At 42.2% G+C, this 16,234-nt stretch overlaps 1 protein-coding gene across 1 annotated transcript in view; it reads right to left on the reverse strand.

The window, feature by feature from the left end:
• TTBK2 (tau tubulin kinase 2) overlaps window positions 1-16,234 on the reverse strand; it is a 198,717-nt gene that overhangs the window by 121,121 nt on the left and 61,362 nt on the right. The window contains exon 3 of the mRNA XM_065403081.1: window positions 2,444-2,517. Within this exon, the coding sequence (XP_065259153.1) occupies window positions 2,444-2,517 (74 nt within the window). The remainder of the gene's footprint in view (window positions 1-2,443; window positions 2,518-16,234) is intronic.

The following is a 16,234-nucleotide window of genomic DNA, read 5'->3' on the forward strand; positions in this document are numbered from 1 at the left end:
GAACCTGGTATTGGGTTCTGGGTACTTTGCCACTGGCATGAGAGATGATGGAGTTTGCCACAAAGTTTTATTAGGCTGCATAACTTTCTCATTTATAGGGAGAGCAACTTTCCCTGATATAGCCAGGTGTAAAACGTCTATGAGCTTTTGTGGATTTTCTTCCACAAGCTCCATTTGTATCCCCAGGTTGTAGCCATCCTTTTCAGGAGCTCTTCATAGGCCTCTAAATCATCTGGTGCTGAGAAAGAGGGTTTCAATACCAGTGCTTCTTCCAGAGAGGAGGTGGAGTATGTATTCAAAGGAGGCAGGCTAGAACCCTCCTGGCGCTGGTCAAGAATTGCAGATGTAGAAGTCCTGTCTAAAGCCAACAACAAGCCATTCTGATCCTCACCTCATCAGTGATGGTCAGAACCAGGATCAAGAGGCCCATTGATACCATGTGGGGAGACTTCATTGCTAAGGGATATATTTCTGTAATGTAGCAGCTGCTCTGTACCGACTTCCTGCAGTCTGTCGATACTGGGTGGAGAGGCTCATCTTCTCAAGGACTGATTTCTGCAGTGCAGCTGGGATGATTATCTAGACTCTGGAGACATCCACCACTGTACCTAGTAAGGCCAATGGTAGGGCTAGTACAGTACTGAAGGACAATCATGCCTAAACCAGGCCCTCAAATGCCTTGGTCTGCTCTTGTCAGGACAACTCATATGAGAGGGTAACAATGACTGGAGAACATCCTAGATTCCCTGTTGTGGGAGACGTAGGAGCCCACTTCAGAGTCTGAGGAGGAATATGAGTACTCTGCTGGCCAGGGAGGCGGAGTACCAAACAACATAATCAGAGATCAGGTCCAATATCTTTGACTAGACTGCAGTACCAGTGGCAACCTCAGTGACTTCCTGTCTATCGGTATTATGCACTGAGGCTGTGGTTGCTGATGGTCTCAGAACCAGCTTCACAGTAAAAGGATGTGGTACTGGACACCAGCATCAGAAGCAACATGTGCACACTGTACGACAGCCCTGACAAGACACTACTGGTCTGAATAACTGGAAAGAGCAGTACCAAAAGGCTCAGCCACGTAGGCCTCCAGGTCAGTACTGAAATAAGTGTTTGCTTGGTGATAATAAACCCTCTTCCTGCACCTGCTCTGAAGAAATACCCAGCCTTTAAGGTCCCAACTGGTGAACTGGAATCAATGGCTCTGCACTGATCGAGCCACTAGAAAGAAATACCAAGGGCAGCAAGCTGGAGGATCCACTCTATCTTCGGTACTGGAGTGGGTCACGTCTGCAGCTAAAGAGTCCCGCACTGAAGACTTTGATACCATGGAAACTGTTCCTTTCTTTGACTTCAGATGCTGAGAGGGCTCTGAACACTTATGCCTCTTCAAGGAGTGTCCTGGTGAAGGAGATCTCCTCCATTCCCTGCCTTCCGGTAAGGCAGGGGAGTGCTCCTGGATGGGGAGGAACTCCCTCTATCTGACCAAGGCAGTACTAATGCCAGCCAAATGGAGGCCTCCATGAGGATATACCTGAGGCATTCTTCTCTTAACTTCTTGGTTCTGCTCTTGAAGCCCTGGCAAACTGGACATGTGTCCTTGATGTGACCCTCATCAAAAAACTTGAGGCAGCAAGAGTGAGGGTTGCCGTCAGTTTGCAACACCCTGAACAAAGTTTAAACCCAAGGGACCTAGGCATAGGCTCCCCCGATACTGGGCGGAGCTCTGAGTTGAGAGAGAGAGAAAAGAAAAGGGAAAGAAACCCCAAAATGAGTGCCATTCAGAAGCAAAACACTTATAACATGTTCACAAAGGAACAACTGGCAGCACACTCTGACCACTGATGGTAAGAAGGAAGAGAGAGGAAGCTAGGGTGGCTCCACACTCTATACCCTTGGTTTGAAGCACAAGGAGCTCAGGGCACAGGCATGGCCACCCCTATATGTACTGCTTGGGAAAATTCTCCGGCACAGGTGCATGATACATCTAGTATAATTGACATATACAATCACTCAGAATAGGTCTTCTGATCCTCTGGATTGAGTCTTAACCTACACAGGAAGTTTATCAATGTATTTTCATTAGAGAAGTGATCAAAAACTCATATTGAAAAAAATAATCTATTCCAGAAGCAGTTGGGCACATCTTAAGCCATCTTCCAACTTGAAGTAAAGTTTTCAGAGGGATGTAAACTATCTCAGAAAACATCACACCTCTCTCACTAAAATATTCAGTCTGTTCTGAAGATCTGTGAGATTTCTCCTTCTTTCTGGCAGATGATGGTAACAATATGAAATATTCAGTTTACCTTGACTCACCACCCCACTATAACAATGGCCTGTTTTCTACTACCCATCATGCTCTAAAATTTCACTGTTATTTTTTGCTAAATACATGCTTGGGGAAAAAATAAATCCCTAAAATCTTTTTAGTTCAACTCACCTGCAGCTGCATGACCACATAGTTAAATCTGTCATTCCTTCCACAGCCAATGAATCTACAGACATGGTCTTTCCCTGAGGGGAAAAAAAGAAACAAGTTAGCCAATAACAACTAATTTCTGTCTTTCTTCATTTACATGTCTAGTAAAATATGAAAAAAATGTGCCTATGTATTACTCTAAGTGCCTTTAACTAACTTTTTAAAAGGCATTCACACTAAAACAGCAGTGAACCCAGTGGCAGTTCTGCCTCCAATGAAACAAAACTCCCTTCTGCCACAAACATCAGCTCCCTTAGTAGTGAGGAATGGTCTAGATATACTTAATCCTGCCTCAGTACAGGAAAAGAACTAGATGACCTTTTCCAGACCAACATTTTATGATTATAAGTTCTGCAATATTTACTGCACTATGCCTACGCTTATTACCAGGACACCTGAGAGTCCACCCTCCATCCCACATGGCTACAGGCTTTGAACAGTGCCCCATATACTCACCTTCCTAAAGCAAGCATCCCTGAAGCAAGTCAGACACAGTTCATAGCTTTTATGACTATCTTTATGGGAACTTTTTAGGGAGTTTCTGACTTATCTTTTTCTATCTAGTAAGCCTTTAAATCTAACAATATCTTTCTCACTTGTTGTTTATCAGAGGCCTAAGCCAGGGTACCATTGACAGGCACCCCCTCCATCTCTGCTGAAAGACTGACCATAATCAGGAGAAAGAAGAATGGACAAGGGAGACATTTTCAGATCTTCTCAGGAGTTCTGAGGCCAACTCACAAGAGACAATGGACTGGAGGAAATGCATGCTCGAGGAAAGGCCGAAGAAATGAGACATGCATTGAGAAGCACACCAAACATAATGCAGTGCCTCAAACAAACTCAGATACTGAAAATCATTACAGAGTAAAATGCCTGAAGATTGACACCCTAAAGCCATTGCAATGTATGGACAATTCTATGTTCCCTGGCCATGTGCCATAAACACACAACCCAGGCAAGGCACCAGCATAGCCTACACAGAAACCCTTCCACTCAACTCCAGCAGAAAACAAGAAAAATTATATGAGTACACTGACACTGACATGTGGTTCATATAGGAGCATTTTCACTGTGCACTTTGTAAATATTTTTTAAATACTTCAATTGTTGATTACTGCTCAATAAAGTTGCATTTTGTGAAAATAATATTTATTTACTTTCTTACAAAACATCATTTTTGACCCCCAAAAGAAGCATCTCTTCCATCTTGGGTTTTAACAGTACATGTACAATTCATATAGAAGCTAAGGAAAGTTTTTCATAAAAATACACAAAATAGCACACAGCAGCACACTTTCATGCTATGGCACACTATTCAAAGTACACTCTCAAAGCTTCCTCAGCCATACAGCATCTCAAAGTCCTCATGTGACTGCCCATGCGTCTGGCTGTTCAAAGTCAGCAGTCTTTCCACTTACCCCTTCCACCCTACAGGCAACATTTCCTCCTTTGCTTCACAAATATTATGTAAAACAGTCAAATGAAACATGCAGAAATAACAATAAGAATATCTGGCTCAATCAGAGCTAGCCTAGTCACTCAGGACATTTCCAGTATCCTTTCAATTTACCAAATGCACATTCACCAATTATCCTGCACCTGCTTAGGTGGTTGTTACATTTTTCCTTGCTTCTGTCCAGTTAGTCTGTGTATGGCTTCATGAGCCAGGGAAGCAAAAAGGTAGGCTGGGTCCCCAAGAATCACTATTAACATTGTAATCGAACCCATATGAATGTGCCAATCTGAGGGAAAAGTTCTTGTTTCCATCCATTCAAAAAGTCTTGTATTCCTAAAGATGCAATCATCATACACCTTCCTGACCAGCCAACATTAATGTGAGTGAAATATCCCCAGTGATCCACCAGCACTTACATAACCATTGAAAAGTACCCCTTTCTGGGGCATAGTTAAACCAGCAAAGCAGATGGTGGTTTAATCCAGCTCTCTGCAATAAAGGGGGAATAAATGAAAGCAATTTAAGAAGATAAAAAGAAGCAGCCACTCTGAATCCACTGATCTGAGCCATAAATATGAATAACCACCCATGAAGCCAGCTTTGAAAAGAAAAAGAGAAGAATGAAGAGAAAACTTGCAGATCCCAGTCCCAGAGAGCAGCCTCAGGAGGAGAATATCCAGCAACAGAATCTAGTACCACCAGCCTGCAGAACATATTAAAAATTACTCTGTAAGCTTAGAGATGTTGAATTGGACCCTCATTATCCTGCAAAGAGAGAGTGGGTGAGTGCAATGAAGTTAAAAAAATAATTAAAATTGTACTATTGTGGCTGGGGGAGTAAGTATGGCAGCAGCCATTTGGAAAGGTCAGACAAACAAAGGGGAAGTGTGGCAGCAGGCATCCTGAGAGGGACTCAACCAGAAAAAAGGAAAGACAAGAAGATCTGGATGTTCGGGAAAGGAAAGAAATCTTCCAATACAAAGATCAGTCGTCCCCTGTCCGCCCTCCCCCGCCCCCAAAAAAACCCAAAGACATGGCCATGAAAGAGAGTAACTCCCCCTCCAGCAAACAAACTATGCAAGTGGATGGAAAATCACAAGTCACTAAGACTGACCTGAAAGATCTACTGTTAAAAATCGAAAAGACGAATAAGGAGATGAAGGATGAGTTCCAGGCTTACATTAAAGATAAAAAAATTTAATTAATGAGATTAATGGAAAAATATCAGATGTGGAAACAGGATAAAATGAGCCATCAGATAGCATGATTAATCTAGATCAAAGAATTCAAATAACTGAAAAAAGAGAAAAAGAAATAGAATTACAGCTGGAATACATGGAAAATAGAGAATGCATGATTAACATAAGGATTAACGATATTACAAAGGAAACTGAAGGGAGAACTCTGCTGAATGCATTGGACGATATTGTCTATGAGATTAAAACTGGGAAATAAAGATTGCATTCATACTGAACAGGCTCACAAATCCCTTTTCCCCAGGGCCTCAGCTGGTTCCTGACCAAGAAGTGTGATCATTTATCTACACTACTATCAAGACAAGGATAAAATACTGAGGGCAATGAAGAGAGAGCTGAACCATTAATGATTCTTAGCCACCCCATAAAAATTTTCGCAGATCTGGAAACCTCAACCCTTAAAAAGCAAAGAGAACACCACCACAATTCTTAGAAAGAACAATCTAAGATACAAATAGAGGTTCCCATTTAGACTGTCCTTTCAATGGAAGGAAAGATATATGTCTATCTCAGATCCAAATGAAGGAAAACAGGTACTTCTGGACATGAGAATACGCAAATCAGCTCAAGAACAATCTGAATAGGATCAAGGGCATCAGTCCTACAGGTCACCACGACATCACTGGGAAGCAGCGAGATCAAAGAGAGCCAGAACAGCTCAAAAAGATGCATCATTAAAACAACAGGACAATCATGAGAGTAGAAGAAACAGTCCTGATCCAAAAGAATAATATTAGTATATGGGCTATGACATTATAATAGATAATGGATATTATATCCATGAGGTTATAACTATAAAGGGGTATTGTTAAATGGGAACTGGGCTGTGTAGCTTGGAGGATATTTTACTCTATGTGGATACAGTATACTTAATGGGTAAATATTATAGTTAATTGAATGTTGTGATTTATATTATGAAAAAAGTTAATAACAAAATAGGAGACCCAGATCTCCTCTAGTGAAGCAAGTTTGATTTTAGAGTTGTCACAAACATTCCAAAATTAATATAAACTGGAGAAGGGTCACCTATGGTGGAAAATTTTAAGAATATATGAAATCAGAGATGGTATAATAATCTCATAATGCCCTATGTTATAAATATGTTTAATAAGATTTAGATAAAGATTGGTTCTTACGAATATATAAAAAAAGACAGCCTCCGCAACACAACAGGGTACTAACATGTCCATGAAGGAAGTAAGGTGAGCTCAGGCTTCCACAGCTAGAGGGGACATAGTGACAATGGAGCAGTGCAAAGGAAGGGAAACAAGAGATCAGAAACAGATGATAAATATTGTTACATGTTTTAATATAAAAGAGAATATTATAATAAAATGTTAGGGCACAGAATTTTAAAATTTACAGTAAATCAGACCTAGGGTCAGGGCACAATAATATAGGTGTTAAAGAAAGGAAAAGCAATATATGTGGTAGTGTTAAAATTATTGTGTATATGATGGGAACTATATCTAAAATGTCTTTTTTAAAGAAGAGGAGCAAATGTAATGGAGACCTGGCATCTAGCTGGAGGGTCTCACTGCCTTTAACAAAGAGTAATATACTTGGTGACAGAAGATGTGGTACTCATGGGTGAGTTTATTAATGTCATTGCTAATGCACATTGTTAATGTGAAGGGGATGAACAATCCAACAAAAAGGAAAGAGGTATTCTGCTCACTGAAAAAAAGGATTTTCCTAGTATAGTCTATTTACAGGAAACACCCTTGAAGAAATATGATGATAAACACCCAAATACTTCTTGGACACAGCTATTGTACGTCTCTCCAGGGAAATTAATAGAAGAGCAATGGCAATTCTTTTTACTAAACACTTCCCTTTTATTGTTTCAGCACAACTCATAGATATGGAGGACAGATATATTTTAATTAGGCTTGGAAGGATTAGATTTTTATTGGTAAAATATTGGTAAACATCAATTTCATTGTACCCACACAAACCAAGGGGAAAAATATTTCCATCAAGAATAATCAAAATGTACAGATAGGCAAAGTAAGAAAAATGCTGCTTGAGAACTTATTAGAGTTTGGTTTAAAGATATTTACTTTTCATATGTTGACAATTTGTGTTTTAATGGTTATAAAGCTTTAACATTTTGAATCTCAACATCTATTGTCATTAAATAATTGTCTGACTCCCCCATGGTCTCATGCTCCCCGAATAATTTTCTGTAACTGTGAAAATTTACGTCAGTAAAAATCTAAAAAAAAACAACCCTAAAATCCATAATTTTGCACAATTGTGAAAATTTAATTAGATAAAAATCAGAAAAAATGCTTAAAAATAACCACAAGTATCCATCAAAATTAAAACAAATAGAAATTGAATTCTGAGAAGCCTAATTTTAATTAAGGGGCCCTAGGAAGTTAATTAAGGGGCTCTAGGAAGTTTCAGGGAAGGGGATATTATTCTGGGGGAGATTTTAATGAAATGCTTAATTCCACTTTGGATCAATTGAATGTACACAGAGGGCATTCAAGAGGAGCAAGTGCAAATTTGTCGTATCACTTAGAAAATGAGGATCTGGAGGATGTTTGTCAGATGAATGTGGATGTCAGGAACTATATGTATTATTCTGTTACTCACAGATCTTATGCCAGGATTGATATGATTTTAGTTCTTGCACCTTGGCTAATTTGGTAAAAAAAGCGAATCTAGGATTTATAACTTGGTCTGATTATACCCCTTCATATACACCTCTACCCCGATATAACGCGACCCGATAAAACACGAATTTGGATATAACGCGGTAAAGCAGCGCTCTAGGGGCGCGGGGCTGCACACTCCAGGGGATCAAAGCAAGTTCGATATAATGCGGTTTCACCTATCACGCGGTAAGATTTTTTGGCTCCCGAGGACAGCCGTTATATTGGGGTAGAGGTGTATTAGAATAAAAGACTGGATGGATTGAGTGGAAAAACAAAGGACCTTGGAAGTAGAGTAGTGCTTTTCTGTATAATCCCATTTGAATTCAAAAACTGGTAAAAAATCAGAAATATATAGAAGAAAATAATAAGGAAGAGATCAATTAAAGTATTTTCTGGGAAGCTGGAAAGTTAGTAATGAGGGGGATCCTTAAAAATAAAGCACCATACCTCAATACTGAGCAATAATGGAACCCCGGCCGTATCCCTCCTTCTTTCCCCTGCCCCCCCCCCCTTTTTTTTTTAAATGAGAGCCAGGGAAAAAGTCAGGTAAATCATTTTGTAAACACTGTTACCCAGAAGTATTAGTCATCTTGTTATGGCTGAAAGCATTATTCATTAAGTCCCAAAATCAATATTTATATACAATAGCTCTTTATAAGAAAAAGTTTGCAGTAAACTTCCCAAAATACAACTGTGTAGCTTCTCTGCTGCAGTTTGCAGCTAATGAGATCTCAGCTCAAATATTTACAACTTCTTTTGTAGCAGCTGTGGCATTCTGGAGGAACATATTTGGAGATGTATTACTGCATTTTGCTTTTTCTGCCAAGTGCAATACAGGTGTCCAAAACCTTGACTGCCCTGGGAAACCACTTTTTAACTGGAGCAATAACTCTTTCCAGCCAGTTTGACAAGTGCTTCTGAAATTAACTTTTACAACAATTTGAGGAAATGGTACAGAAGCCCTATTGACACAGTTACAACAACTGAGTTTTACAGCCATTGTTACACTCTGATGTGGTTGAACCTGGTTCTAAAGCCTTTTTTAAATCAGATTAAGAAGGACCATCTGCTTTAGCAGATTTCATTTAAAAAGCAGAGATAGGTTTAAAGAGTTAAACAGCACTCTGCACGCAAAATTTAAGAGATCTTTGTTTCTTCTGATGGGAAAAGAAGTGCTTCCAAAATTATCTCGATTTTTGCTGGACTGATAGCCAATTCCAAAGGAAGATTGTAATATCTGACCCATAGATAGTCTATAAGATTTTGTATGGAAATAAATAATTTCGAGCTCAGAGACCTGGCCAGGGACTTTGTGGATTTCACCTTTTCCCAGAACTTGTCTTCTGAAGGCATAGACGCTCAGGTCTGAGTCAGACAAATTCACAATTTTAGCCTGGGCCTTCATGGTAAGACTACAACTCCTGAGCCAGGAACATCTCTTAATGGACACAAGACCATTGTGACTGAAATATCAAAGGAAGCCCTAAAGTAATGTTTGGATGCCCTCTGGTCTTCCCTGAAGAATTCCAGAAACTCCTTTTTGTTGTCCTCAGGAATGTACTAGTTTTAAGTGAAATGTTAAATCTGGCCATAACTACCTAATAATTAGAACCTCTTAAAACTAGAGCAGCCAAGGAATAACCTTTCATCAAAACAGATCCAGTCACTTAGAATGCCTGTTCATAGGAACTAAGGCAGTGGTTTTCAAACTGCAGGTCGCAACCCAGGTTGTGGCGGTTCTGGTCAGCACTGCCGACCGGGCCATTAAAAGTCCCATCAGCATTGCTGCCCGGCTAAGGCAGGCTAGTCCCTCCTTGTTCTGACACCGCGCTGCGCCCCAGAAGCGGCCAGCAGCAGGTCCGGCTCCTAGGCTTCTTCAACTGGGTCGACAGAAAAAAACATTTGAAAACCACTGGACTAAGGTAATATCTTCTATTGGACCAACTTCTGTTGGTGAGAGAGACAAGCTTTAAAGCCACTTGGTTGAATACAAGATATTACCTCACCCACCTCATCTCTCTAATATCCTGGGACTGACTCAGCTACAACTACACTCCATACATAGGGAGTGAAGACACTTTCATAGCTCCAAATGTCTTATTTATTACAGCAGAAACCACAAGTGAGTCTAGGATAGGATGCTTTAGCAATATAACTGAATCCATCCATGGGAACCTGTCATAAAAGTGAAAAAGCAAGATTTCACTGAATATTATATACCCAGCATTTGTGGGTAAATATATAATGGAATATAGGTCTTAACAAACAAACCTGATTTCATTCTTTGATAGGATTATTATTATTATTAATAATAATAGGGCTGTCAAGCGATTAGAAAATTAATTGTGATTAATCGCACTGTTAATATTAGAATATAATTTATTTAAATATTTTTGGGTTTTCTATATTTTAAGATATAGGGTTAGGGCTGGGGGCTCTGGAATTCAGCCGGGTGTGGGGCTCAGGGTTTCAGTCCCCTCAGGGCTTGGGGCTTCAGCCTCTCTAGAGGTGTGGGGATACGGGCTCCAGCCTGGCATGGGGGTTCAGCCCAGCACAGGGCTTGGGGCTCCAGCACCTTCCCCACCCCCGCCACCTGGGAAGCTGCAGGCTGGGGCTGCTCCAACTCCTCCGCCACCTCCAGAGCTGGGCTGCGTCACCCCCCCCCCACACACACACACACACACACACACCACCTCCAGAACTGAGGGCTGAGGCTTCAGCCCCCCGGAGCCCATGCCTCTCGCCCTACCCAACAGTATGCGATTAACGCGTTAAAAAAATCAACGTTAATTTTGCTTTCAGTTATTCACAGGCATTAACTGTGATGAACTGACAGCCCTAAATAATAATGTTTATTACAGTAGTGCCTAAGGACCAAACAAGAATGGGGCCCCGTTTTCCTAAGCACTGTACAAACAAAAGTAACAGATTGTAAGCTACTCAAGGCAGCTACTATATAAATAGACAAGACAGACACAGGGTGGGGAAAATGGACAGAACACAAGCAGAGTGAACTTTGTGATGGCAGCAAACATCATGTTAGTCCCATCATTTTTGGGGGCAGGGTGGAGTGAATCTGAGGTGAAGTGACTGTGAGGGAGGGATAAGGGGAGCACTGGAGTAAGCAGCCAATCAGTACAGGACAGATAAAGTCCAGTCAAAAGCATAGAAAGTTCTATGAATGTCTGAAGGTCACTGCTTTGGCTGCTTCTGCAGCTGCCCTTACCTGAAATCTCTGACTGGTTCCTCCCAGAGGTTGCCCCCCTGACGCCACCTGGTGGAAAGGAAGGGAAGCATCACATGGGCCCCATGGGAGGTGTGGGTCTCCAGTTCATAGTTCTGGGTCCAGGAATGTGCTGGAGGTAGGGGTCACCTCAGCTGGATACCATTTTTAACCTTCTCCCCCTCAGTGCAGTAGTCCTTGCTTTGGCTGCTTCTGCAGTCACTCCTACTGGTTTGGTTGATAAAGGCAAATGCATAAAGGTAATATACTTAGCCTTTTGTAAGGCATTTGACTTAGGCTCACACAACATTCTGATTACAAAATTTGCATTATATAATATCAATCAAGCACACATTAAATGGATTAAGAACGGTCAGTTCTCAAAAATAGATGTCAATGGCAAATCATCATCTAATGAGGGTATTTCTAGTGCGGGGTGTGCAAACTATGGCCCGCCGATCGGATCCGGCCCGCCAGCCGTTTTGAGCCGGCCCTCAAGCTCCCACTGGGGAGTGGAGTCTGGGGCTTGCCCTGCTCCGGCACTCTGGCGCTCCAGCTGGGGTGCAGGATCAGGGGTCACTCCACCTGGCTCCCAGAAGCCGTGCCATGGCCCCCCTCCGGCACTCCAATGGGAGCTGCAGGGGCAGTGCCTGCAGATGGGGCAGCAGCAGAGCCGCCTGGCCACGCCTCCGCATAGGGGCCGGAGAAGGGACATGCTGCTGCTTCCGGGAGTCGCTTGAGGTAAGCACCACCTGGAGCCTGCACCCCTGAGCCTCTCCCCAGCCCCAACTCCCTGCCCCAGTCCTGATCCCCCTCCCGCTCTCCAAACCCCTCAATCCCAGCCCAGAGCACCCTCCTACACCCCACACTCATCCCCAGCCCCACCCCAGAGCCTGCATCCCCAGCCGGAGCCCTTATCACCCCCCCGCACCCCACACTCCCGTACCCTGAACTCATTTCTGGCCCCAACCCAGAGCCCGCACCCCCAACCAGAGCCCTCACAACCCCCGCACCCCATCTCCAATTTTCTGAGCATTCATGGCCCGCCATACAATTTCTATTCCCAGATGTGGCCCTTGGGCCAAAAAGTTTGTCCACCCCTGTTCTAGTGGGATTCCACAGGGATCGGTATTTGGCCTGATGCTATTTAACATTTTTATTAATGATCTGGAAATAAATACAAAATCACTGCTGATAAAATTTGCGGATGATATAAAGTTCGGCTGAGTGGTAAATAATGATGAGAATACAACATTCATACATAGTGAACTGGATCACTTGGTAAGCTGGGCCTGTTCAAACAAAATGTGCTTTAATATAACCAAATGCAATATTATACATCTAGGGCCATTCCTACAGAATAGGCAAATGTATCCTAGAAAGCAGTGATTCTGAAAATGATTTAGGGGTCTTAGTGGACAAGCAACTCAACATGAGTTTCCAGTACAATGCTGTCGCAATAAGAGCGAATACAATCCTTGGGTATATAAACAGGGGAATAATGAGTACGAGTATGGAGGTGATTTTGCCTCTGTACATAGCATTGGTGAGACAGATACTAGAATATTGCACACAGCTCTGGTGCGCACATTTTAAAGAGGAAGTTGAAAAACTGGAGAGGTTGCAGAAAAGAGTGATAAAATGATTTGAGGGCTGGAGAAAATGGCTTACAGTGAGAGATTTAGAGAGCTCAATATGTTTAGCTTATCAAAAAGAAGACCGAGAGATGACTTGACTATAGTGTATAACGACCATCACAGAGAGACAATACCAGGTATTAAAGAGCTCTTTAATTTAATGGAGAAAGGCTTCACAAGAAGCATTGGCTAGAAGTTAAAGCCAGACAAATTCAAAGAGGAAATTAGGAACAATTTTTTTTTAAAACAGTGAGAGTGATTAATCACTGGAACAAACAATAAAGGGAAGTGGTGGATTCTCCATCTCTTGTCGTCTTCAGATCAAGACTGAATGCCCTTCTAGAAGATATGCTTTAACCAAACAGAAGTTATTGGGCTCAATACAGAGGGTTAGATGACTGGGTGAAATTTAATGGCCTGTGATATACAGGAGGTCAGACTAGATGATCTAATGGTTCCTTCTGCCCCTAAAATCTATGAATGAATTTATTCATCTAGAACAAAACAAAAAAATAATCAGGGGCTATCTGATACAAAAATATTTTTAAAAAATTAACGGTATTTCCCATATAAGCACATTTTCAGTATGTATAGTACAATTTATATTGGATTAGACTTGCTCTGGATAGTCCAAGAATGCGTTCATTTTAGAGGAAATTATTTCAAAATGTAAACCCCACCGAGTTTAGAAGAAAGGCTGAAACCATACAAAGAGGAGTAGGTTTCAGAGTGGTAGCCATGTTAGTCTGTATCAGCAAAAAGAATGAGGAGCACTTGTGGCACCTTAGAGACTAACAAATTTATTTGGGCATAAGCTTTCGTGGGCTAAAACCCACTTCATCAGATGCATGCAGTGGAAAATACAGTAGGAAGATATATATACACACAAAGAACATGAAAAAATGGGTGTTGCCATACCAACTATAACGAGACTAATCAATTAAGGTGGGCTATTATCAGCAGGAGAAAAAAAACTTTTGTAGTGATAATCAGGATGGCCCATTTCCAACAGTTGACAAGAAGGTGTGAGTAACAGTAGGGGAAAAATTAGCATGGGGAAATAGTTTTTACTTTGTGTAATGACCCATCCACCCCCAGTCTTTATTCAAGCCTAATTTAATGGAGTAAGTATAACATGTTTTCCTTCTCTGTTGGAAGTAGTGCCAAATGGAGTGTGCTGTGTATCTTCAGAAGCTGGTGGAATAATCTCAACAGCAGAAAGGAAGGGGTTGGGCCTGTAGCATCCTTACTGCTCTCTGTGACTTCCACAGATCTCAGGCTGTGTGTGAAATCTTCCAACTGAGGCCTTAAGGAAGGCAGAGGAGGAGGAAATAACTGAACTCCACAGTCAGGAGTAGTAGCACCTGGTGCAGGCTCTGGAGATTTAGGCACAATCTTGTCATTAGCATGTTACCTTTCTGGAGTCACACACCTCATGGAAAAGAAGATACCACTTGCCACTGGAGCTGGCTTCTCTGATCCTGCCTCCTTACTTTTGTGTTCTGGAAGCTGGCCAAAGGCACCCCCTGCCCATGCTGGGCTGCTGAGGAGGAAATTGCTTCCTGCCCACAGAAACAGCAAATCTCCCAATCAAGACCCAGACCTTTCCTTTTGTATTTGTTTGGCTTTTTCAGCCTTGCTTTCTCCCCAGGCAGCTGTAGGAACACAGTCACTACAACATCTCAACATGGAAATAGATAAGGGAGAAAAGCTATCCAAAACGCAGATTAAATTTCAGCTGGGACTTTGATTGCCAAATTGTTAGCCAGAAATTTAAATAAAATTCTGGAATTTTCCTTAGAAGAGCTCTACAGCAAAGAGGCCTGGTTAAGCCTGCCTCCTGCTGCACAGCCAGAAAAAACTTGGCCAGAGCTTCACAGGGTGAAGTGTTCAACTAATGAAAGCAAATGACAAGCGTGGTTGCACTTTTCTTTAAGAAAAGTAATTTTAAAAATTAATTATTTAAGTAGATTTTTTACCATTGATTTTATTTGTGATTGAAACCTGTGATTTAAGTTATTTGTTTTTAAATTTAAGACAATACACCCTTGTCCCATGACAATGCCTCTCATCTAACTACTTTCTTCTGTCTTCTTCCCTCTCTGCCCCTTCCACCAACACAAGAATATCTACTGTCCCCACAGGGTTGAGCTATTAATCATACAATCATAGAATATCAGGGTTGGAAGGGACCTCAGGAGGTCATCTAGTCCAACCCACTCCTCAAAGCAGGACCAATTCCCAACTAAATCATCCCAGCCAGGGCTTTGTCAAGCCTGATCTTAAAAACCTCTAAGGAAGGAGATTGCACCACCTCCCTAGGTAACACATTCCAGTGCTTCACCACCCTCCTAGTGAAAAAGTTTTTCCTAATATCCAACCTAAACCTCCCCCACTGCAACTTGAGACCATTACTCCTTGTTCTGTCATCAGGTACCACTGAGAACAGTCTAGATCCATCCTCTTTGGAACCCCCTTTCAGGTAGTTCTTCTCTTCTGGAGACTAAACAATCCCAGTTCCTTCAGCCTCTCCTCATAAGTCATGTGCTCCAGCCCCCTAATCATTTTTGTTGCCCTCCGCTGGACTCTTTCCAATTTTTCCACATCCTTCTTGTAGTGTGGGGCCCAAAACTGGACACAGTACTCCAGATGAGGCCTCACCAATGTCGAATAGAGGGGAATGATCACGTCCCTTGATCTGCTGGCAATGCCCCTACTTATACAGCCCAAAATGCCATTAGCCTTCTTGGCAACAAGGGCACACTGTTGACTCATATCCAGCTTCTCGTCCACTGTGACCCCTAGGTCCTTTTCTGCAGAACTGCTACCTAGCCATTCGGTCCCTAGTCTGTAACAGTGCATGGGATTCTTCCGTCCTAAGTGCAGGACTCTGCACTTGTCCTTGCTGAACCTCATCAGGTTTCTTTTGGCTCAATCCTCTAATTTGTCTAGGTCCCTCTGTATCCTATCCCTACCCTCCAGCGTATCTACCACTCCTCCCAGTTTAGTGTCATCTGCAAACTTGCTGAGAATGCAGTCCACACCATCCTCCAGATCATTAATGAAGATATTGAACAAAACCGGCCCCAGGACCGATCCCTGGGGCACTCCACTTGAAACCGGCTGCCAACTAGACATGGAGACGTTGATCACTACCCGTTGAGCCCGACGATCTAGCCAGCTTTCTATCCACCTTATAGTCCATTCATCCAGCCCATACTTCTTTAACTTGGTGGCAAGAATACTGTGGGAGACCGTATCTAAAGCTTTGCTAAAGTCAAGGAATAACACATCCACTGCTTTCCCCTCATCCACAGAGTCAGTTATCTCCTCATAGAAGGCAATTAGGTTAGTCAGGCATGACTTGCCCTTAGTGAATCCATGCTGACTGTTCCTGATCACTTTCCTCTCCTCTAAGTGCTTCAGAATTGATTCCTAGAGGACCCGCTCCATGATTTTTCCAGGGACTAAGGTGAGGCTGACTGGCCTGTAGTTCCCCGGATCCTCCTTC

The sequence above is a fragment of the Emys orbicularis genome, chromosome 4, assembly GCF_028017835.1.
Source record: "Emys orbicularis isolate rEmyOrb1 chromosome 4, rEmyOrb1.hap1, whole genome shotgun sequence".
NCBI classification, from domain to species: Eukaryota; Metazoa; Chordata; order Testudines; family Emydidae; genus Emys; species Emys orbicularis.